General features: G+C 45.4%; 1 protein-coding gene across 1 annotated transcript in view; it reads right to left on the reverse strand.

Annotated features, from left to right (window-relative positions):
• Positions 1-334: 334 nt before the first annotated feature.
• The window catches only part of RIPK4 (receptor interacting serine/threonine kinase 4), a 28931-nt gene continuing 3695 nt past the window's right edge, over positions 335-25570 (reverse strand). The window contains exons 3-9 of the mRNA XM_075491867.1: positions 14411-14702; positions 6602-6750; positions 5733-5782; positions 4524-4682; positions 3468-3574; positions 2694-2946; positions 335-1841 (exon numbers count right to left, since the gene is read on the reverse strand). Coding sequence (XP_075347982.1) covers positions 664-1841; positions 2694-2946; positions 3468-3574; positions 4524-4682; positions 5733-5782; positions 6602-6750; positions 14411-14702 — 2188 coding nt within the window. The 3' untranslated portion in view covers positions 335-663. The remainder of the gene's footprint in view (positions 1842-2693; positions 2947-3467; positions 3575-4523; positions 4683-5732; positions 5783-6601; positions 6751-14410; positions 14703-25570) is intronic.

The following is a 25570-nucleotide window of genomic DNA, read 5'->3' on the forward strand; positions in this document are numbered from 1 at the left end:
CTGCTTATGTATTTTTGGGATCCTGCCTTGTTACTAAGTCTGCCTCATCACTTTTGCGTACATGGAAATCTGTAATCAATGTCTCCATTAAACAGAGCACCTTCTGACACTAAAACTTGATTAACTCTATCTTAAATTGCCCTTTCCTCATCTCTTGCATTAATTTCAAGCAGATTCGTGTTGTGTTTATTTTACACTGAAGGCTTTCAGCCCAAAATATAGATCACTGCAATAAACCAGGAATCTATGCCATTGGGGGGCGGGGGGGGTGGGGTGGGGGAGAATAAAAAAGCAGAATGTTAGTTCTTAAATTAGTTTGGCACATAAAAAAAAAAGCAGGGGGGAAACCCACAAGTTGCATCCTTCTCTCACAACATCCTTGGGAGGGGAATGTCAATTTACAGACAGGGCAGGCACATGCAGAATGACTGATACGGACCACAGCATGGCAGACTCCAGCCCTTAGCCTTACATCTGGCCTTAGTCCATGTGCACTCTCACTTGCACACTCAAACACAAGTAGCTTCTGCTGGTTGCACCTCAGTCCATCAGCTGACACCGCTGATGAGCAGGTCACTGCACAACTGGAGAAGGCCCTCATGAGTCAAGCTCCAGCAGCCTTCTCACAATAAGTAGAAAGGTAGCAAGTTCTGTACCTTTTGCTTAAGTCTCACTTAACAACACAGTAACTGAGCTGTCACTGCTCTGCTGAGCAAGCTGTAGCAGGGTCTGACATGTTGGTCTTTGCATGTCAGTGTGAGCCCCATGCTTCAGAAGAACCTCAATTGTTTTTGTGTGCCCTCCTCGTGCAGCCAGATGAAGAGCTGTCAACCCTTCACTGTCAGAAACATTGATGTTTTCTGAACTGACAAGTTCTTCTACTACTTCAGAGTGCCCGTTTTCTGCAGCAAGATGTAACGCTGTCCTATTTAACGGGCCTCTGGCTAGAACATTGGCCCTTTCATCTATCAGCAACTTTGTTGTTGCTAAATGGCCGCTGCGAGATGCCAAGTGCAGAGCGGTGTATCCTTCTGCTGTTGCTGCCTCAATGTCTGCACCGTGTTTAAGGAGCAGCCTTGAGGTGCTTGTGTGGCCAGTTTCAGCAGCTATGTGGAGGGCAGTCTGCAAGAGCGCGTTCTGTATGTTGACATCCGACTCCAGGTCTATGAGAAGGCGAGCGACACGGTAGTGTCCTCGTTGAGCGGCCAAGTGTAGCGAGGTCCTTCCATCCGCGGTCTGCACATTCACGTTTGCACCCCGCTGTTTGGTCAGAAGCTTTACGATAGGGAGATGACCTTGCCAGGCAGCATAGTGCAGTGGCACCCAGTCATCCTTTCCTTTGATGTTCACATTAACACCTCTTCTCAGCAGGATCCGCACAATATTCTCTTGGCCATACTGACAGGCTATGTGGATGGGGGCTCTGCCTTCAAAATCTACCTCATTTAAGGATGCATTCTTATCAAGCAGCATTTTGGTGCTGAAATCATCCCCGTTTTGGGCAGCAAAGTGAAGAGCAGTCCACTGATCCTCATCTTTGGCATTAACATTGATTTTCCTAGCCATAATCAGCTCCACAATGCTTTTAACTTTCTTCTCAATGGCTATGTGAAGAGGGGTAGATCCTTTCTTGTTGGTGAGGTTAGGGTTAGCGTTGTACAGGAGGAGCCATTTGACACATTCTTCTTGACCAGCTTCAACAGCCAAATGCAGAAGACTGGAGTTCCCATCTAAAACAATATCAACATCTTGAGGCTGGAGGATCTTCATCAACTTGCTGGTATCTCCAGATAAAATGGCCTCCGTTAGCTTCCTCTTCTGTATGTCTGTAGTACCAATATCTATATGGATATAAGGAAGAAATTTTTTTACAATGAGGGTGGTAAAACACTGGAACAGGTTGCCCAGAGAGGTGGTAGATGCCCCATCCTTGGAAACATTCAAGACCAGGTTGGACGGGGCTCTGAGCAACCTGATCTAGTTGAAGATGTCCCTGCGCATTGCAGGGGGGTTGGACTAGAGGAGCTTTAAAAGTCCCTTCCAACCCAAACCATTCTATGATTCTATGAGAAAGACACCATCACAATTCTGATAGCCATCAAACCTTACTTGCCCATGGCTAATATATGTGGTGGCTTCAGCAATGACTTGACTCAAATGACTTCAGGTCAGATTTGGAGCCCCGCTTACTCTTATTCTGTTTCTTGTGAAATGAAGAACAAAGGATGCTGTGGTTGATCTCCCTGCACTAATCATTGTTTGCCTAACTGGAAAATAGATGCCTGTTTCTTGCAGCACTGGATTGAAAAGGGAGGGGCGTGTGCACGACAGTGGGGGTCTTTATTACAATGTTCACGGAAGCTGCTGAGAAGGTGGCTTGAGTCTTCTCAAAAAAAAAAAAAAAAAAAAAAAAAGCAAGCTGTTCAGACTTGGGCTTAGTGTAACTGAAAAAGCCACAAACTCAGCTGACCTGACTGGGCATTGGCTTTAGTCCCACTTCGAGCAGGACGCTGGACTAGGTGACCTCCCTTCCAACCAACCTTTACATGACTGATTCTGTAATTGCTTTGATGGGAATTCAGGTCACTTCTTTTCAAAAGTAAAAGAGATTTATTATTCCTCATTAGATCATGTTTGGGAACCACAGTCCAAACAACTACAAATAAAACAACAAAGAAAAACCTGACCATTACCTGAACTCTCCCTTTCAAAGGAAAGGGAAAGGGAGCCTCTGGATGAAAAAGCTGAATCTACAGATGAAACTCCTGAAAGCCGCTTGTCACTGGAGGCAAGTTTGGACTCAGAAGAGCTGCGGCTGAGATCCTCAGGGCCTTCCATCGTCTGTGAAATCCCCGAATCCAGCTGGGACAACAACTCTGAGAGACTGTAATCCTTAACTGATGGTAGAGCAGGCTCCTGTTTTGGCTGGGATAATGCAGACATCCCCTTCAAGAGAAGCACATGAGCATTTTAGAAAGGACAGTAAAGAAAACTGAGCATGAGGCCCTACAGGAAGAAACATAAGTTTGTTAGTTTGCAGGTAGCCTTTAAGTACTGTTCATATTAAATGAAACCTATGGATAAGGTCACTGAAAATTTTCAGATACAGGACGGCAGCTTTCATCAGTACTCACACAGCCACTAAAGCTGCATGGCTCTTCTGTCTACAGCATTTTTTAAGATCAGCCACACCCATATATTTCCAGCCTTTATTTCCTAACTGTCCTGCTCTGCCTCAACAGTCTAAGATCCACTTGCACTTAGTCCTGCACTGAGGTTTTCCTGAGCTGGTCCATGCATCTGCTGTCACTTTTGCATTCCAGTCCTTCATCAAGACCCACTTCTATCCGGCAAGAAGGTGCTCAAAAGCAGCAGAGAGAAGGTTGCTTGAGAAGTTACAGGTCACAGAGGAACCTGTTCGTCACAAAACCCAGTGCACTTGAACAAGAGGCAGAAAGAGAAAATACCTCAGGCTGCTGCTCTGGGGAATTCTTGGTGTCCAGGTCCTGAGTTATCATCTCTTTTGTTTCATCTTCTGGTTTTTCACAAAGGGCCTCTGTTTCTGAAGTGATTTCTTTGAAGAAAGCAAGAGAAAGGTTTTTTGGTTTGGTTTTTTTTTTTTTTTTAATAGGAGACTTTTCTGAGATGCCCTGCTGCCTTTCTCTATCATTAGAGCTTAACAGCTTTGAGATACTGTGGGAGAAAGACTCCAATTTTGACCATTCCATCTAGCACCTCATCAGTAGGTACAAGTGTGTAGCTAAGCAAAGAGTGCGTAGGGCTGACTGAAAAATTCATTTTCACATTCAGACCAGACTGATGTTACACGGTGGCTACACTGCAGGACTGTGAAGTGGGAACCAGTCTACTGCTGGCAGACTTAGACACATGTTTTTAAAAAGATGGGATCCCTCTTCCTTTCAGTCCCCATACCTTGTTTGGGCAGAAGGAGAGGGAAGAGGCAAACCTCTCCTATTAACGCTAAACAAAGCTACGTGGAGATAGCACTTGCTACATCCTTCTGCACATTTGAATTCATAACAGGTGCTTTGGGAAAGTTCAAGTCTTTCACCAGAGTTGCCTTTTATTGGCAGAAAAATGATGGTACAAACTGTTTCGTTACAAGAAAACAATTCGGTTCCTCAGCATAGAACAGTAAATTTCAAGAGCCAGGGCCTTTAACACTTTGGTATGGTGAAAACCACACGATCTCCAGCTTGGCATATGCCCTGATACGCACAATCAGAAATGAACATAATTTCTGTCTAAATGGATCAACTGGTTCAGTACAGGTCTTATTCCTGACGTGTTTACATAACACCGTCATGGTCAGGCTTGTCCCCAGATAATCGCTTCTTCCACAAATGAATAAGTGGCCTGTATCATTGTCTCTACCACACAATGTGCTCTATTTATTCTGTCACAGAGGTTCACAGCATTTACCCCAAGGATTAACAGAGTCCTGAGCAATAACATGACTCATAGAAGAATAAATGGGCAGCCAAGTTACGAGGAAATCTTACCTTGAAATGTTGGCCGTTCACCAGGATCATCTTGCCAACATTTTTGCATCAGTTTGATCAAGTTATTACATGAATGAGGTCTGGATTTGGAAACAGCAGGTAGCTCTGGGCGGTGGCCTTTAACTACTTTTACCATAATATGTAAAATGTTGTTTTCCTCTGTAAAGCAAAAGCACACAAATTAAGATCTCCCAGCAAAAGGAATGATTTCTCTTTTGTCTACGAGCATTAACAGCATATGAGGCTGAAGCTTTGTTTTCATGCATATTTTCTAGATTTAGAGTGCTTTCTTTTATCAACAGGGAAAAAGAAGTTGGTCTTATTCTCCCACAATACATTTGTCAATGCAGTAACACCTACTTTCCGTATATCAGTTAAAAACAATTGTCAGTGAGTGACTGTGTTCTTTTCCACCCATAAAAGACAAAGAGCCAAAGAAAAAATCTCAAACAGTTCTTTGCTACCTCTCTTTGAAAGAAAACTGAAACACAGCTTTTATTTAGACCAGGTACCTGAACCTTTCATAAAGGTGAAGGAAGAACACAAATCAAGCAGTGCAGTAATGTGGCTCTTGACTCTGAAGTCAACCATTGGGCTAAATGGGATCTCTCACTTGGAGAAAAATTAATAGTAGACTGGAACCTGTTCAAACATGTTTGCTATACATATGCTAGTCATATACACAGGAAAAGTCATAAAGAATAAATAGCTGCCTGTTGATCGGTACATTTACTGTGGGGTGGAACAAGGCTTATTCTCACAGACAGCTTTTTTTTTTTTTTTTAAAGAACAAATCTGTACCCACAATCTACAAATAAACTACAGAACCTCTCTGCAGAGAAGCTGTTTCTGAAAACAGCACAGTTGCCTGCCAGTTGGCTTTGCTCTGCGCTGTTCCCTGTTGGCCACAAACGTGTCAGAAGTCTGCACAGGCCACATGCTAATCTGGATCTGTACAGCAAACTCCAGCAGAAGCAAAAAGGTGCAGACTAGGGCCCCTGCAGCAATATGGGTTCTGCTTTCATGATATAGGACAAAGGACGACTTACATTTGTGATCAGAATTTGAGAGCTTAAAAGTGTCTACCACACAAGACTGTAGGAATTTGGAGGACATGCATGTAATCTGGGGCTGGTGGGGCAGGAAGCCTGCTTATCAATGGGAGAAAGGAAAAAAATTCCAACACAACCCACAATACATCAAACTTACCTGCAAAAGGCTTCTTCTGTGTAAGAACTCCCCAAACCACAATGGAAAAGCTACAAATAAATGCAAAAAAATTATTTCTAGAAAAGCTTTAAAAAAAAACCAAACAAACAACAACAACAAAAGCGCCAAAACACTCACAGAAGTATAATTTATTTTCCTAAGTTCCCTTCCCTTGTCCTTCACTGCTACATCTAATTCAGCTGATGAACACACACAGCAAGATGCAGCCAAGAACCATGATTTGAAAGTCTAGTTTTTGCAGGGAGGAACCTGAGGCAGTGAACACAGGGACTTGCTGGAGGCTGCCGAGTTCTTGGTAACATTTACCAACTACTGCACACCAACACTGGCAAAATCAGAGAGCAGCAAAGCACTACGGTGGATTTTATTTAATACTTCTACCCTGCAAGATGACTTTGAAGAAATACATTCCATTTAGAATATGACATATCTTTTAATCTACAGCTGGGATTTCCTTTTCCTAATAACCTTACCATGAAAGAAGAACCAAAGACCTACTGATGAAATCCACTGAAGATAACTAAGAATTTTGTCACAGACTCAAAAAGTAGGTCAGGATGTACCTTTTGATGGTGAAATTAAAGGTGGGCAGAGTGCCTCCCATGCCAGTTGCTAATAAGTGTTACTTGGAATGATAACGCTCAAGTCCCAGGATCAGCTGCAGTTTGTTTAAAGGCCTCTACCCTATAAAGACTTTGCAAAAAGCAAAGCAAACGTGACCCTTTGCAACATGAGGCTCAAACTAGATTTTGGGGTTTCATGCTCAATTAGGTTTTATAGCCAGAAAAAGAGGGCTCATTTTACAGTGTTTCTTAAAGTGCTTTTAAGTGTTTTCATAGTTAACTGACCTGTACACATCATGTTTGGTGTCAAAACACCTGTTTTTCTCTTTGATACGTTCTGGAGGAAGGTACGCAATTGTGCCACACAAGCCATCCATGCTGATGTCATGGGAATGGGACAAGCCATTGCACTTTGCAAGTCCAAAGTCAGAAATCTGCAAAAAATGGAGGGGGAAGAGAAGCGCATGCTACCATTAGACTTCGGAGGTGTTAACAAAGAGTTTTCTGTAAAGAATGATAGATGTAACAGGATGACCCAACAATATATAGCAAGCTGCCATTCAGAAATACTAAGCTAAGAAAACATCTCTGGAAGCATTACACTATGGTAAGCTTTTCTTTATGGTTAAGCTGACAAAAAAAAAAGAGCAAGCAGTTTTTTTGCAAGCAGCAGCATGTTAGCCCATTACATAGCAAACACAACAAACACTCAAGACAATTTATTGTAATTTAAAACTAGTCAAATTTAGCTAGTTCAAACTACTTTAATGTAATTATTGGTCCTGCCACCCCCTTTCCCTATGTAACCTCATGTTTTATGCTATGTTTAGGTGTTCTGAGCACCTGTTTTCAGACCATGAGCTCTCCAGCGAGCGCAAGAAAATTGCTCTCTCAGATATTGCTGTTACACTGACCATGCCAACAAGGACTAAGCCCAACACCAGAGGCACCAAGTGTTTAAAAAAAAAAAAAAAAAAAAAAAAAAACCAAACGCAAACCAAAACACACACACACATCAAAAACCCACACAGGGAATTCTTTTTGGCAACTGGGAGATATGGCAAGTTGGTGCAGTGACGCAGTGAACACAGCTGAAATGAACAAAACAAGTGACAGCAAGTTTATAAAAAGGAAAACACACCTCCACTTTAATTTGAAGTGTCAAACAAATATGCATTCATTTGCTCTCAAAGGCATACCAATCATCAAGCAAACAGATAGGTAAGGAATTTCCTTTGTCTTACTTATTTCCCACTGGTCAAAAATGTCTATTATGCTAAGTGGAAATTTCAAGAAAAGTCAAGTCTTTTTGGACCACTGAGCCCACTGATTTTTGTCTACCCGTTAGATAAGATCCCCCCCCCCCCCCCCCGACTTATACATTCTTTTTATCTAATAAGTACTCAGGTTTTTCAATGACTCATTCCCCTTTTGATCTTCACAGCTTCTCCTTTGAGAAAGTTCTCCCTCAAAACAACAAGCATAATTAAAAAAAGCCTTTTTTTTTTCATGGGCTCCAACTTTACACTTTCAGAAGCCTCTGTCTAAAGATACCACAAAGCTAGTCATAACTTGCATCCATTACTGGAAAGGGAGAAAACTACTGCCAGCGTCAGCCTCCTGGAGAACAGGCAAGCTACACAGCCGTCGGTCTTCAAATGCTAGGAATCTCCCTTTGCCATAAAACAAACCAAGCAACCTACACAGCTTTAGGAACAACTTCTCCCAGGGACAAAGAGCTCAATAGAGGCATTCTCAGGAGCTGTAGAAATCCTGTACCCTGGCACACAGGTATATCCAACCTGTTGTCCATCTGTATCTTAAATCTGTAGGGTAATGTGGGAATGACTTGAGAAGGAAAAAAAAAAAAAAAGAACAGGGGAAAAAAAAAAGAAAAAGGGGAAAAAAGCAAAGTCATCTGGAAGAATAGTTTCTCATGCTTGTAGGGCCACACTCTCAGAGGGGGATTGCTGGCCTCCACAGAAGCCAAGCATTGGGAGTCCAGGAAAGCAGTAAGTAGTCAAGAAACCCACGTTTGCAAGCCAGCTTACCCTGGGAAGAGCTGAATCAAACTCATGCAGCCCCAGGAAGCGCTGCATGAGTTTGGGGCACTTAGTGCTCCACAGGAGAACAAAAGCACAACCCCAACATCACACAAGCCCATGGTGTTAGGTTAATAAACGAACTGACTGCTGCAAGTCTGAACAGATCCAACTTGGCAAAGCACTGCTATCCTTTGATTAACATGAAGCAGAGGCTTGTATATACCTCAAGAAATCCATACGGCATGCAGGCATAATTAAAGTAATACACCTTCCTCTTTGTCTAAACAATACCGGGTTTCCTACTGTGTAAGTTAAGAAATAAAGATGAAATACAGACAGCACAGTGACACTCCTGCATTAAGAGCCACCAGCTATGTTGCATGAATCTAAGGCTAGGGGCTAAGACAGGAGGCTAAGCACACTAGATAGACAAGGTCTCGGTCTCAGCCTACACACCAAGAAACAGCTAAGGTACATAGTATACCCCACCCAGGCTAGCAAGAACTTTACCTTGTGAACCTGCCCCTACCTACTGTGAAGGACTGGGTTTCATACCAATTCACAGGAAATTCATCTGTAGAGCAGAGCTTCAATCATATCAAATTCTGCAGAAAGCACTAGAAATTGAAGAATTGTTATCTTCCAGGCTGCAACAAAATAGTAAGATTCTGCAGACAGCTTTTGTGGCTTTTATTATTTCCTTTAGGGTAAATTTTCCACACTGCATGGTGTATTTAAACATCAGTTTAAATACATGATTCTTTAAACATCAGTGGGAACTGTGCAGTGGGTGGAAGGCATTTAACTTACCTATTTTGCCTTTAAATTGCTTGCCAGGTACCTAGTTCTGCAACACAAGGCACCCTTGCTGGTGAAGGTAGTGGAAGTGGAGCACCCCTCCCCACTTCTTCCTCCACGTCCCTGCTAGCCCTTGCAGCCCACGCCGGGATCTGCCCTGCCCCATGATCCGACAGAACCCATAATCTCACTCCTCACATCAGTTATTTCAGGTGGATCCCATCATCCTTCAAAAGCATACTTAATATCAGCAAGAGTTAAGAGGAGACATGGAGGCAACAGACTGCTTCATGTAAAATATGCGGTGAAGAGGTAGGAAGAAGAAAAAAAAACATTGGCCAAAGCCCACGCAGACAGTGGGATTGTTCCTGTTCAGACAGCTCGCTCGGTCTCTGCTCTTTAAAGGTCTGCATGAGAACAAACACGTGAGTAGCAACTGGGGAGGGCAGCTGTGCATGTTTTCCTGCCCACTTCCCAGCAACACTTACTTTGCTGAGAGATTCCAAGATCTGAAGATCTTTTTTTTTTTTTCCCTCCTTTCTTTTTTTTTTAGTTTGGTTTGTTTTAAACCAAGCATACTGTGCACACAGGCCTTTCTCTGCTTCTGGTATTTGTAGATGTTTCCATTCTAGTTTATAAAAAACACTCACTTGCAAAGTTTTAGATGCTTTGAGTTTGTCAAGTTAGTTTAAAAAAAAAAAAGTTCCAAAAAATAGTAGATATGCTCACATAACTACAATGGTTACTAAAGTCAGCTATTCCCAAACACTGCGGGGATCTAGCTCCCAGGAACAACATTAGTGCTTGGAAAGTGCTTTCACTGATGACTCCTGACAGGCCATCCTGAAGTGTGCACGTAGCTTCTGATGCTGCATGTCATTTTTCTACAAATAAGACTCAAGAACCCACTGTAATGGACTCAGGGACAGAGTTCACCAAAAGGTTTTCTTCATCAAATAGCTAACAAAGCCATCAGATTAATTTTTAATCACTGCTGGCATATCCAGTATTTGTCTCTGTCCAAAGTCTCTGAGCACGTGGATATTGAGAATGCCACCACATTTGTCTATGGGATTTTCGGGTGTTTGGGGTGTGTGTGTGTCCTTGTTTGTTTGTTTTGCTGGGGGTAGGGGAGAAAGGCTGGTTGTTTCAATTTTGTTTTTTAAGAAATGCCAGAAATTTTTAAGAGGCTTACATGGGTCACAGATTTGGACTACTGAAAACTAGGAATAAAAATGAATTCCAAGTGTAGACACAACCAGCATCTGCACTTCAAACATATGTCTTTACTTGAGTGTTTATGAACACACTTCAGTTAGCTACTAAAAGAAGTCTTTCTGAAACAGACTGTATTTCCATCCTTTTCCAACAACCTTAACTCCTCAAAACCTCTTTCAGGTGTGATGTTTGCAATGCTCTCTTCAGAAGCAGCAGAAACCAAAGCCACGGTCAAACATCCATTTTAATCCATCATAAATCTGCATTACCGTAACAGGGATGGTCTTGTTCCCTCCCCTGTGTCACCACAATGGATCAATTAGAGAATTGATCAAGGTGAAAACCAGCTTTGTTGGTTGGGACTAAAGAGCCATGTAACAACAGCCCTACATGGAAACCTTGATCAGGAGTGGTGGGAAACAGGGAGAAGGGACACACAAAACAACAAAGCCTCCTCTCATTTCTAACAGGAGAGCATTTGCAGCTGATGAAAAGTGGCTGTGTTAACTACATCAGCTGGTCTAATAAAGAGACAACCACTCTTTACCAGTCTGGCCTCTGGGTATTACTTTGACCTATAGTTAACAACCTACATTAAGAAGCTTTCTGATAAACAAATTTGCCATCTGACTAGGCTTCTTCTAACTCCACACTCAGAAATTTTGCAGCCCCTTCTTCAGCTGAAGCAAATAAAAGTGAAGACCACAGAGGCAACCTATCCACGTTTAGTAAGACCATCAGCACAGCACAACACAGCAGCAAACTTTACTCTTCACCCTGGTTTAAATTGGAGCACTTGGGGGAAAAAAATAACAGCAACTGCAGTGAGCTTAAAGCAGTGCACAACTGAGACCAGCTCATCCAGCTTCAAGTTCTTTAAAAACAAAATATGGGAGATGAAAAATAACTGGTGGGATTTACCTCCATGTGTGCGTACCCACATATATATACGTGAGCGTGCGTGTGTGTATATATACATACATATGACAAGATGAGGAGCTGCAAAAAACAGGCTGGATAGTAAGAGAAACAACAACTTACAAATAATGCTTTTGTCCAAAAGTATTAAGTTGCAGGTTGACTTCATTTTAAATACCTGAACAAAAAGTAACACTCTTAACCATGAGATATTGAAGGTAAGAAACCTGGGAAGCAGCAGAGAGAGCTTGCAGGCATGGTAGCTGGCAACAAATTAGGGTACGAGATTACTGTGGGGTGGGGTGGGGGGTGTATTCTCCTACAGAGGGACGTGGAGAGAGATCACATCAGAGCAGGGAATGAGCAAACTAACAGCCCACGAGGGCAGTGCTGGAACGTGGCACTGCTTGCCCAGCGCCAGCTCCCCACAATTGCCACATCACAGGGAGCTCAGGGGAGACATCCAGAATGCAGACGGAGGGCCAGAGAGCCGAAGAACAAGCTCGTAAGATGTGGTCCAGTTAAGCAAAAACTACGTGTTAGCCCATAAGTACTGGAAGGCTTCATACATAGAACGCTGGAGAAAGGTGCAGGGAGGATCTTGTTGGTACAGATACAAGTAACTGGTTGATATTGAGGAAAAAAAAATGCAGGCTGATCCTTGCTAGCAAAGCCTGCCTGATTATGGAATAATCCTCCCAAAGAAACCACACGGCTTAAGGCAACCAAGATGGAGCAGGACGTGGCAGGAAAGGGAGCTCCCAGCTGAGGCTCCTGTCAGTACTGAGCTCCACCACCACTCGCAGGGTGGGAGGCATGCATGCATGCATCCATCCTCCAAAAACCAGAAAAGCCTTACTTTGCGTTGTACATATTATATACATATATTTAAAATCACCAAGGAATCACCCAACATGCCTTTGAAAAAGTTGATATCTATCTATATCCCTGCTCGGTGCTCAGGCTAATCCCATCCTCTTAATTATCGTCCCAAGAACAAAATTTAGCACACACTTATGTAATACACAGGAGACAGCTTTATGATATGGAGGCACCCACTTGATGATCAGTTCTGTACAACACTACTGCATTAGTCATCATCCTCACTTGGGGTTTTTACAGTAAGCATTGTGCTCATAAAAGAAGAAGGGCGTGTTTCCATTTACCTAGCAATACGGCACGGAAGCATTTCTAATGTGCTCCACTGGAAGACTGTCTGTTTCCTGGCTCAAGGGCAAACAGTTTATAAAAGTCCTCCCTACTTCCAAACTCTTCTTGTGCAGTCTGCAACATCTCTTCACTTACCTTAGGATTCTGTTGGGGACAGGTCACCTACTAAATTAACACTAACATTTAAAAAGTAAAAACACTTCAATCATCAGGTCCATTAGCCTTCCAGCAAGAAAATGCACATTAAATCAAGCTGCAGGGTCTGAAATTTAATTACAAGTTTCACATCACACAAAAAGAAGGTTTGGGGCCACATTTTTAAAGTGAAGGCACCTCACAGAATATGTACATCTCTTAGTTTGCATATAGGTTCCTATGTCTGCTTTGCTGCTTGGAGGGGTTTCCAAGACGCCTGCAGATGTAAAAGACTGCTAGCTGGAAAAAGGTTTGGATTAGACCATTCTTTTCTGAACTTAATGGAAAGGGTCCAAAGACCTTCACGTGTTTCATATACAGAGCAAGTAGCAACAGTTTAGGGATGTCAGCAATGACCTCACCAGAAACTTTTTTTTTTTTTTAATCCCCTTGTATTACATCACCACCCAGATATAGGCTATACAGCAGGCAGAATATTAGGCAGCATTTCAACCTCCTGAAACAGTGAGAAAAATACAGCCTTCATATCTTGGCTCATGGATGAGTCAAGAATTAGGAATTTAAGAAGTTATGCAAGCAAGCGCAAACTTTAGGTAAATAAATACTTAACAAAGGCCTCTCAGCACCAATGTGTGAGAATATACTTTCAACAGTTCAGATCCTGATGTTCTGGTCATAATACCATGGACCACCTCTAGATGCCTCCTATCTCAGAAAGAAAATCCTAAGAAATAAACCACTAAGAGGCCTAGTAAAAAAGATGAGACTGTCACAGGTGTGATTTCATTAGAGGCACACACCTGTTATGGCTCCAACCTCTCATGACATCAGGAAAGATGTTTCAATTTAATGAAAACTTCATTTTTAGAATGGTACAGCAAGACCAAAGCCATTTGGTCAGTTTGAGGGGGACAGGAAAACAGGGAGCAGATGGATGATGGCACAGATAAAAACCTATGGCTACTTGTACTGACTTATATCAGCCAGCCAGCATGATTAATCCTGCAGTTCTAAGATTAAGAGTTTGGCCACTGATTTGGGAAAAAAAAAATAGTATCAGGAAAAAGATGTATTTCAATCTCTTCCCTCTCCAAAAGGAAAGGGCAGAAAGCAAGCACAACCTCCTTAGTCCAGCTGTCAAAACAGAACCTCCAACAGAGAAGGCCAACAAATTTGTTAGCTTACTCTGGAAATGGATAATGACAAGAATTTCATGCTGATACAGCTACAAAAATTGCCTTAAGTGACCTCTGGTATGCATAAACAGTCAGGACAGAGATACTTCTTCACTGTATATGCTCTGAGCAAATGAAAGAAGAAAATGAGTTGCCTCTGGGAAGGCTTCTCTGGACTCCAGCTGTAAACGAGATTTGGGTATTTAGTGGAGCGTACAAAGCCAGAAGGACCTAGACAGAACAAGGTTACCACTGGGAGCTGTGGAAGTGGCATAGATGATTGAGAGGTTCACACTGCTTTTCTCTCCCTGTTCTCCTCTGCCTTATGACCCTACTGCAAGGAAATATATAGCAGGACCCATTAGGTCTCAAAACCAGACTTCACTACACTAGAACCCTCCTAAAATTTCAGGAGAGTTCTCACAAATTCCCTAACTCTACCTCTATTTATGTACCAAAATTCTGCATAAATCAGGTAGACAAGTTTGGGGGTTGGTGGGCATTTTTCTAGTTCAAAAGGAATGCTGCTCATTTCTCTCAGGCCTTTGAGTTTGGCAGGAGCCATGCAAGAACATCCAAAGGTGGGTCCCTAACACAGAGTGCCCGGTGCATACCTTGACATGGTAGTGGGCATCAAGCAGGATGTTTGCAGGCTTGAGGTCCAGGTGGAGCAGCGGAGGGGACATGCAGTGCAGGAAGTTCATCCCCACAGCTGTCTCATGGATGATGCGGAAGCGCAATTCCCAGGGCAGAGGTTCAGAAGCCAGGAGCTTTTCCAGAGACCCCGTTTCCATGTATTCCATGACCAAGCCAACTGGCTCTTTACAGATGCCGTAAACAGGAAGGATGTAGCGAAACTTTGCCATTTCCATCTTCCTGGCTTCTTCCAATAACTCCATGCGCTCCCTGGGTAGAAGAGAACAGATGGTGAAGGATGGAGTAGCTGTTTCTCCCCCTCCCCCAAACATGCACAAAACATTTCTTATGAAACTGAACACCACATTTCATGATCATCACTTGGCTGAACCATGCTACATCTCACCAGCCTGTACTCCAGGCATATTTCCACATTTACTAACTTTGTTTTATGCTTCTAATGGTAGGCAGCCCACAGCTGCTGAACCACAGGCAAGTTGTACGCTTCAACAGTGCAAATATCCCTAGCATAAAGCCCATCTCCCCGCTTTGATGTTTATGCTGTGCTGTTAAGAACGAGGACGATACATGTAGTGCCCAGATTTACCACCGCTGTAACTCCTTGGGCTAAAGTCATTAACTTTTTGTGAGTCATAAGACTGCGTTAATCAGGAGCGAGCACGGACAGCATTGCTTCAGCTGCCCTGCTAGTGCAGGCTGCCAGTGCACAGACCCAGGCCTTGGGAGAGGAATCCCCAGGACCCACCATTTAGTGGAGCAAGCTGCCCGCTGTAGCTAGCAAAAAGCCTCCTTGTCCTCAGAACCCAGATTTGGCAACTCCAATACTATGCTCACTCGGCTCCAGCAGATGCGGAAAACTCCCAGCATGGCATGTTCGGTGATGTAACAGGCTCAGCACCGGCACGCGTAATGAGCACCCCTGGGTTGTTTACAGGTCACTTTAGCCTGACCCTGCAGAGCACTAAGCGTTACTCAGTCCAAGCTGCAGCCTCCCAGGTCAAGACCCTTAATTGCCATGCCCTCCTTCTGCACCTCACGCATGGCCTTCAGGCTGCAACAGCCCATGAGGGCCCACCGGGCATCGAGTTGGAAAGGGGAAACAAGGGTCCTCTCCCCAAGCCGACTGCACCCACAAAGAGGAGCCACACATGATGGGTAAAAAAACCCTTCAGTCTGTCAAAAACTACATTATTAGTGATGAGGCGCAGTACCCAGAGCAGCTTTGGGCCATGGGTACTGATGCATCACTGTGGCTGCCACCCACCGATTCACAGAAGAGGACACAGGGAGGTCAGACAGGTAATATTTCCTGAACAAACCCTCTCGCATTACGTGACAGCTCTTGTAACGTACCCAAGGTGTGTACACTATTTAATGGAGAACAGTACCTGAAGTAAAAGGACAAAGTTTTAACACAGACCCCTGGTAAACAGAGAGTCCTACTTTAAAAGAAAAAAAACCATTGCTTTCACGCTCCCCCACCCCACACAGGCATTTTGAGATGACCAGCTCTCCTGGAAGACATCAGGGTTTAAATATAAAGCTCAGTGAGCACATTCACAGTGGCTGCAACAACTGATCAGAATAAAGATGCTCGTACCCTCTGCAAGGCGGAAAGCTGTTGCCTGCCCCCTCTGCCAGTCCCCAAGAGCCGGAAAACACCTGGGGACCGATCCTGGCCCAGTCGCAGTTTGTGCCCTGTGCCACTAACAAGTGATGCCAGTTACAGTCTGGGAGCCTCTGCCATGGCAAAGCTATCAGCTCAATCAAACTTTTTTTTTTTTAAATCCAAGGCCAGCTAGAAGCACTCTCCATTTCTAAAAAGAGAAACGCCAAGTCCAACCTCAGCGCAGTGAAGTTGCCCCTTGTCATGTGTCCCCCCCCGATGCCTGGATGACCCAGGGGTCAGTATGCACCACCCATGCTGAATCCCAGCCTGCAAGGGACCCTCAGTGCTTGGGAGCCATTTCAGGAGCCTCGTTTAGCCCTTAGACTCCATGTTAGGACACTCCCGTGACCCCATCCCCTTCCCCTCTGCTTCGCCTGCTGTGGGAAGCGCCGAGTTCATGTTCGCCCAGACAAGGTTGGAAATGCAGTATGCTGCCTGTTCCTGACCAGCTGTAGCAGCGTGCAATAACCCGATGTAGTTACCATTTCATGCTAGGGGCGAGTCTAGCCCAGCAAGAAAAAGCAGACCTATTTCAGAGGCAAGATCAGGCTGAAAAATGGTTTAAGAGGGACATACACACTGCGTGGAAAAAAAAAAAAAAAGATAAGGGAAATCTTTTCTATTAACCATGTTGGCTCCTGCTGCTCCCTACAGCAACTTTCTTGTGAAATAATTGCCTTTGTAGACAAGTACTAAGTTTGCTCTTTGGCACGCTGGAAGGGAGCGCCTATGAATAACACAACCAACTCCTTGCCCCCAAGCCACATGCATAGCCAGCATAATTCACCAGGCTTCGGCAGGCTGAGCTCTGGAGTCAGGGATGTAAAATACCTGTCTGAGCCCTTCAAGGCAAGGCAAGAACCCAGCAACAGCTAAAGCCTAACAAGAACCACTAGACTCTCGGGAACGGGGTTCCAGGGCTAACAACAGCCTCAGACAGCATCACCAAAATCACATGCATCAGCAGCTCAAAATGGGGCATTTTCCCCAATGAAGAGAGAATTTCCAGTTTCAATAAAATTTAAAAAAAGCTCCCTTCTTTCTGCTTGGACCAGACCCACTTAGTTGAGTGAATTAACTGACTAATTAACAGGCAAGTGCCCTTTATCTAATTTGCCTGTTTGAATAAAACCCCCATAAAACAATTGCCACCCTTAGCATCTTCCCATACCCAAAGCGTTCAAAACTGAATCAGCCAGTGATCTGGTATAGCCAGGGAGACTTGTCAGGTTCCAATTACAGACCCCTGTCACCTTTAGAAAACAGAAAAGGAAAAAAGACAAAAGAAATAAAGAGAGCCAAAGTACAACTCAGTCATTAGCCAAGTGGTGGAGCGCACTTGCTTTAATCGTATTAACACAAAGAGCTCGTTAAACCAAGATCTCCTCCATCAGACAAAGATGAAAGGTCTTTCCCTTTCCTTTTCCCTTAGCGCAAAGTGCTACTGGCACTCAGCACAGTCTTGGGTGTTCTCAATGCGCCCATCACCTCAATACACAAGTGCTAATGCTGCAACAAAGGATGCTGTAGGTATCCTTGGAGTTCACATTTAACAGATCAAAGCATGGGGGGGGGGGGCGGAGATATGCTGCTTAGTTACTCCTAGTGCTTAGAAATTATTCCACACTATCACCAAGAAATACTTCCCTCCAAAGTGGAGGAAAAGAAAAGCTCCTTACAAGGTTTCTCAGTCAAGGGGCATGGGACTAGCCTCTGTTACAATGGAGTTTCTTATTTAGCACCTACACAATTAAAGAGTCAGAATTATCTTCTCTAAGCACCTTGGCCATTCCCCTCCGCCTCCAGTACTACATCTTAACATTATGGTAATTCACATTAAAAAAAAGAAGAAAAAAAAGCTTGCACACAGGACAGCTGAGCTCATGTAAATCACGGGGTGCATACACTTTCCCCTATAGTAGTATTAGAAGACACACACATCAAGAGATCTAGCACTGGGTTCAGTGCCAAATAGCATCGCTGTCAGAGAAGTCAATGACGGATCAGCCATTTTCAAAGCAATCAGAAACATTACATGAATGGGGGACCTCTGACATCCCCGAACCAGCTGTCTGCTTCTGCTCAAAGTCAGACCCCGAACAGATAGAGCTGCATTCTTTGGATTCTCCTGGAGAGACAAGGGACTTATTCCTGCCCACTGCCTCACTCCCCAGGGACCACGGCCCAACCCTTGTACCACAAACCCTGCCACAAGAACAGCAAGAATTACGACTATATCCACATTTGCATGTATCCAATCTTTATGCCCTAAAGATAACACTGTGTTATAAAAACACAACTTTAAGCTCAGAAGGCAGTCCTTGCAGTTTTATATTCCCCCACCACTACCATCACATTTCCCTAATGGAGTCTGAGACAGAGCAGCTAAAGCTGCTCCAGAGAAACTCAGAAAGCCCTGAAAACCTGTAATGGGGCTGTTTCTGTGAACCACCTCCAGATGCAGAGCAGCCAGGCTTCTCCCAGCCCACGGGAGATCCAGCCCCGCATAGGCATGCTGCTCTCCAGTGGGGAATGCAAGTTACCTCTTTACAAACTGCCGGCAGTGAAGATGAGGTCCACAAAAATACAACACTCTTGAATATTTTCAGGGACTCTATCATCTGCATCATGGCAGATGTTTAAGAGCATACAGTGTCAGCTGCTGTGCAGGGTACAGCTTTAATGACCTTCACACTGATGATCCTCAGAAAGGAATGTGAATAAGAGAAGAAAAGACCATTGCATGGTCAGGGCAGAGTATGTTGGGGGGGGGGGGGGGGGGGGGGGGGAGAAGAAAATCCTTTATTTCAGGTTAACACAGATCTCAACCCTGCTAGCAGATCTCTGCTGCACAGCCCAGGTTCGAGAGGATTACAGGTTAACCCAGACAGCTAGGCTCACCCCTGCTCTTTAAGGGGCACAAGGTGAGTATTAAGTTCTACCTACACATCCAGAGACCGCCAGAACATTCATTCATTCACCTTCGTCACCTACATAGATGCAGCATCTGCTAACAGCAAGGCATTTCTAAAACCTCCTAAATGTCTAAGCCCTACTCCGTTCCTAAATCCCACTCCTGCAGAGTGAGGTACATGTAGGGCTTTGCTCATTTTTTTTTTCCAATCAAGAAGGCAGACCTTTCCACCTCCACGCCTTGTAGTCACCCGCACCAGCTAACACCTCCAGCGAAGAGCCCTCTCTGGGAACCGTTACATCGTTCATACTTCTTATAGTCTGCACATTTACATTCATCTATAAGAAATCCACAAAGGCTTCCAGGTTGTTCTCTCTGAGCTCGCCACCCTTTTTCTCCAGACCATACTTCCATTCTGGCCAACAGGGGTAAAGAGAAGAGGCGTTGTGCTCTCCACTGCAAGTCCTGGGGGAGAGGCTACTCCACCTTTCTGGGTCACACGCTCTTTTCTTCAGGCTTCCATTCAACCTCCCCATCTTGAGTCACATACGGGAAATGTGATCTCAGGAGACAGAAAGTGGGAGCAAACAAGGTGTTAGGAATGGAATTTGGCTCGATCGCCTGAGAGGGCTTGGGCTTAAACGTAAAAACACTTCTGGCTGTACATTCAGTTTTTCTTCTGCTTGAGGCCACTTGGCTCTACGGTGTGATAATTGCCAAGGGAATTACTCCAAATCTCTTACTGTCTGCAGAAACACAGTAAGAGAGACTACAGAGTATTACCGCCACCAAGCCGTCACTAACAGGGTTTTAATGTGGTACCAAATAAATAAATAAGAAAAAGCCTCTGTGTTTTTCAGTTAATGTTTCCAATACCACTGGTAATTCTTCTAACTCTGCTGCTTCACAGGGTTCCAAGAATCGGCTAGTCAAATTAATCTTCTGGATTAACAATCTAATTACACAGGCTTGTTTCAACCTGTGAACTAAAGAGGTAGTGTTTTATTTTGTCTGTGCCCCCCACCCTACCCTGCCATTTGAATGGCACAAGTTTCTTAGAAAAGATTCGGGTGAAAAGTCTCTGTGGGGGCCAGCGTTACCAACTACTGAAAGGGGTTCGGTAGAGCAGCCTAAGAACCAAAGGAGAAGGATATACAAATTCAGCCTAGCTTTATTTTGCAGAAGCAGCTGTTTCAAAGGCCAGGGACCCTCCAACTTCTAATTAATGCTCCCCTTAAGCATCTGAAGCACAAATTCTGCAGTAAAACAAATTAATTAGTGTTTCATGGATTGGTTTGTTAAAATTAACCAGGAGCTGCAGGAGCCCCACACCCTCAAAGTTCCCAGATTCTCAAGGCATTTTTGTTTACTGCATTGCATGTTTGTATGATCTCTCCAGCATCTGCACACCTCATAAGCCACTGAGGGACAGGTGGTTCTCTATTGCACATTGAATATATTAATACAGAGATTTGGTAGCAACTCTCAAAATTAATTGTTCATATTAAAATAGGTGACAGTATCCTTTGTCTCAGGCTGAAAATTAACTTTTGAGTAAATTTCTAGATGTATTCTGCAAATGAAAAGTATAACAAATGTTCTAGCTTATTTTTAAGAGATGTTTTAACTGCAAATTTAGTCAGCTTCAGTACTATTTTGATTAGGCCTCAATAAGCATCAAGTCTGAAATCTACTTTGAAGTTTTAACGGTAGGAGGGCTTGCAGGTTAACCCAATAAAACACCCTCTGCAACCCTGAGATCTTTTTCATTTTATTCACAGACAGTACAGTTACTCTATGCATATATTAAACTCTCCCTCTCTCCTTCTAAAAAAGCAACATTTTATCTCGTTTACTATACTATATAAGCCATGCCTACAGCAAAGTCAGGAATACAGATAATGGGCAAGATGCCCCACTACCCTAGTAATCTTGTAGAAGACGGGTTTAGAAACATTTTCCATCTTGGGCCAACTTACCTCCCTCCTCCTGCAGAAACCGCAACAAGGGAAACCTTTTGTGACCGAACCAACCCACATCTCAAAAAATGAACTGCAGAATCAGCTCATAAGTTGGCAGAGATCCCAGAGATCAAGGTGGAGCTGGAAAAGCTCCATGAACACGATTTGGCCATATTCACCTCCCTCTGCACAGATGCTGACCTGCTGGGAATCACTACTGTCCCTCAAATCAGAAGGATGTTTCTACAGATGCACCCAACAGCCTTCTAGGAAAGGAGAGCTGCACTCGATAGGCCCCCATCACACGCAGACTGTGTGAGCATAGCGTAGCTGATCGTCCTCCACCATGGGCTGCAACTAGTCACAGAGTACAAGTGAGCTGGAGGGTGTTCTCACATGTGGTATCTTTACCTGCAATACAGTACCGCTCCACACTGGACTACCCAGTGAGGACTCCTCCTGGACAGACGCAGGGAGATGCGCTGGCCCTGAACTGAAGCTGGGAAACGTATTTCCCAGCACATCTCCTTTCAGCACCCGCTCCTGAAAGACAGCACACCCGCACCTGCCGTGCCCGTGCCCCAACGCCCCCCACACCGAGCCCGCTGCTCGCCCCACCAACATCTACCACACAGGAGTCACGACTAATGCCACGACACCTGTTAGACTACACATCTGCAAATGCAAACTAAAGGGCTGGCTTTTTGCAAGTTTGGGACATGACTGGAGCTAGACACGGCAGGCCTGAGAAGCCCCTGGATCCCATTCAGCATTTCCACTCCTGCATTTCCCGTTCAGGACTGCCTTCCATGACCTTTGGAGCCGTGGCAGGCGTAATGCTTTAGCGCAAGCCAATACACGCACGACCAGGGCAGGGCAAAATGCTTTCCGAATGGCTCCGAGGCAATAGGCAAGACCTACACTGCAGCCATGCGGCAGCTCTTTCCAAGCTGCTTGCAAGTGGCTAAGCGACATAGCTTATTCTTTGAGGGAGGCCAGCCCCATTATGTACGATATAACTAAAGGTGTTGGTCCAGGCTTCGCTTAAGTGTGACAAAGGCCGCGTTTGCCTAGGGAATATTTAATTGCGCGGCTCTCTTCGCTGCGTTTAGTCAGACCTTCGTACCCCTTGTTGCTGTTGGTAAACAGGGCTGCGAGCCGGGCTGCAGCTACAGAGCTCCTGTAGGGACTGGGTTGGTTTGGTTTGTTCTTTTCCGAGATCTGTAACTCTGGGCTACATCGCTTGGTTTGTTTCTCAAAAATAAGGTGTTGCGCTGACAGGGCGAGCGGTATTATCATCTCGTTTGGCCTCAGACGCCTTTGAACTGCTGTGAAACAGAAGTACCTACATTTGCATGCCTTGTGTAGGCTGAGGCAAGGAAAAAAAAACAAGGGGGGGGGGGGAATCTCCAAGGTCCCAGCAGCCGGGCAGGGCTGAGGAGGGGGAGCCCTCAGTCGCCCCGTGGCTCCCCGGCTGCGCGTACGCGCAGCCGGGGAGCCGCGGGGCGACTGAGGGCTCCGGGGCACCCGGAGAGAGTCGCTGCTGCGGGAAGAGCCGCTTCCCCCTGCTCCCTCCCTCCCTCCCTCCTTCCCCCGTCCCTCAACCCGGCGACCCCCCATCCCCATCGCCCCTTACTTCTCGTCTACATGGAGGCTGGGCGAACACTTGATGGCGAGCCAGGTCTTCCAGTGGAGATGGCGCACCTTGTACACCTGCCCGAAACCCCCCGAGCCGATTTTTTCCCAGCTGCCGAACTCGCTCTCCTCGAAGGTTTTCAGCAGTCCCATGGCCCACGGGGACCCGCTCTCCCGCGCCATGCTGTCCCTCAGACGGTGCGCAGCACCGCCGCCGCCGCCGCCCGCCCAGGTGAGTCAGGTGTGCCGGCGGGGGGGGGGGGGGTGGCTGCGTCACTTCCTGGGCCGGGCCCGCCCCCCCCACCACCACCTGAGCGCTACGAGCGCGGTCAGGGAGCGGTTATGGCCCGGCCCCAGCGCCGGGACCCGGGTCCCGCTCCCAGGAGGGGCGCGGGGATCGTAGCGACCTCCTTGGCCCCTCGGAGGCAGCCAGGATGTCCCCAGGGCCGGGACAACGCTTGGCGCCCGGCCCTTGCTTCTCCCGGCACCTGTAAAGGGCGGTACCCCCGCCCGCGGGTGGGCTCTCCAGCGGTCCCTCGTCTCTCCCGGGCGCCCTGCAGGCTCCCGCTCGCCCGGGCAGCTCCCGGGTCGCAGCAGCCCCGAAGGCTGGCGGGCGGGGTGCAGCACGCGTGTCCGAAGCTCCTCGGGCAGCAGCGATGGGGCAGGAGGGGAGCGCGGCGCTGGCTGGCGCGCTGTGACAATTGAGCTATTAAATAAAGGGGGAGGGAAGCAGCAGCAGCTGCGTTCCTTCCTTTTCTTCTACTTGGGGCCTGCTCTGGGAACCCCGGCGGGCTGCGCCCCTCCGGCAAAGGAGGGCGAACCCTTCACCGGTGCGTCCCGCTCGGGTCTGCGGGAGTCGGGCCAGCTTGCTCCGGGTGGCGGAGGCTGGAGTCTGGCCAGGTGGGCTCCGAAGCAAGGTTTGTTAGGCTCTGGGAAACGGTACTGCCAAGAACTGATGCGTCTCTGGTTTGTAGTTGCCCCTGGGAGTGGGAGCTTTGATGATCCCGGCGGCAGGTTTCAGTGCCTGAATCTTTTTGTGGATCTAATTGCAGGTACCGCAGGACTCGGCCCAATGGCTAAAGGGTCTTACTCTGTTACGGAGATGCTGCGGTTGGGAGGAAGGAGTCTGCAACCTTTGGTACGTAACACGATGGTAAAGAGGCTATTCCGATCCGCATCGCGACCTTCACACCTATCGCATGTCTAAAGGTTAATAAAGCTCGTGTTTGTTTGCTATACTGAATATCAGTCTCAAGTTGATTGTTCTAGGCTGTTAGTGTATGGTCATTTAATCTGGTGGGTTAGGCAATAGATAGAGGACAATGTGTTTTAAAGCTAGGGTAATAGCAGCAGTCAGCCTGGTCTTTGCAAAGCTCCGTTTAAAAAGTATCTATAGAGACATTTAATTACTTTTAAAAGACACGGGACACCAAGTCTGTTCTCAGGGCTTTATTCCACATGGACTTGTTCCTGCTTAATTTACTTCGGATTAAACTAAACAATGGCTTACTCTGAATGAGAACATCTATGTAAAAATAAATCAGGAATAAGAAATAGCCGTGTGTAGAGACAAGCCCGTAGGTCACCTGCGTGACCCAACAATACACCTCTGTCTGCCCTCCTTCTGGCTATCATCCTAACTTGTTCCTTGCTTTGCCTTGGGATTTCAGCTGTGACTGGATCAGCCTGGAGAGACTGCCTTGCTCACAAGGAGCTCTGCTTAAATTGAAGCCATTGGCGAACTGGGGCCTTGGACACTGTATCTTCTGGAGGTGTGCATGACTTTGTTCCAAATAGCACCCCAGGTATTTTATTCCACTTATGATACATTGTCATTCAGAACCCTGGTTTATTGGGAAGATGGTGAAAGTTGTAAAACTGAGTTAGCCAAAACCCAGCTTGCGCTTAGTTGGCGGTTGAGTTTAAGCAAAAAGTAGATCGTATACCTTCCACCTGCACTGTCATTTGAGAATTAATTCAACAAACACCAGCAACAAAGGAGTGAGAGCTCATGATAGAACATGAAAAGAGCTCATCTAAGAGAATTTCAATTACTTAAGTGCTTTCAAAAGGGCTAGGCCTAAATAAAATTCACATTTAAGGTGCTTAGAGAACTGGCTGCCCAGGCTCTGAGTTTTTAGTTGGTGAAGTGCAGGAAGGCTGGAAAAGGGCAGCAGAAGAGCTTGTCTTCAAGAGGCAGAAAAAGAAGGTGGCAAGGGAATTCCAGAGCAGTTGGGTCCCTGAGTAAAAATAAATAAATAAATAAAATGAGCTAATAGCCAGCCAGGCTGACAAACAACAGTCAATAGTAGGTTTACTGGGAACAAATCATGTGAAACCAACCTATCTTTTTGTGGCAAGGTAACCAGTCTTGTATAAATCTTTCTCTCCTGTGCATATACATTAGCAGGGGCATCACAAAGAAACTCTCTTGTTCTGTTTTGTTGTCTTGCAGTATTTCTCAGTCCTTTCAGAGAACAGGATTTAATCCAGTGCTTAAGCCTTTTCTTCTTAGAATTAAATCCTTCTAAAGGGTTGATGGCCAGTATGTAGTCAACCAACCTGAAGCTTCAACAGGTCATAGGGCACCTTTGTCCTGCATGTTAGAGCTAAAATATTTTGCTTCTATGTTCTGTGAACAGATAGCAGATGGCAACTATGTAATAGCTGTAAAGCTGATGCAAGTTGCAGATTAGTGCTCTTTTGTAACTTTCCAAAAAGAGAAGACAAAAATCCATCTATTCACCCACTCTGCAAACATTTAAGCTGTGCTTGGGTGTTTATACACAAACAGTGCAATAGTGTAGTTGGCTTAAGCCGATCTAAAACTACATTGTCTCTGAAGGGGGCTGTGTCCCCTCTTTTGCGTCGGTGCTAGTATTCACACGGTTGTACTTGCATTCACGTGTTTGAACAGTAACTGAATCGACTCAATTAT

The sequence above is a fragment of the Mycteria americana genome, chromosome 1 (assembly GCF_035582795.1).
Source record: "Mycteria americana isolate JAX WOST 10 ecotype Jacksonville Zoo and Gardens chromosome 1, USCA_MyAme_1.0, whole genome shotgun sequence".
NCBI lineage: Eukaryota > Metazoa > Chordata > Aves > Ciconiiformes > Ciconiidae > Mycteria > Mycteria americana.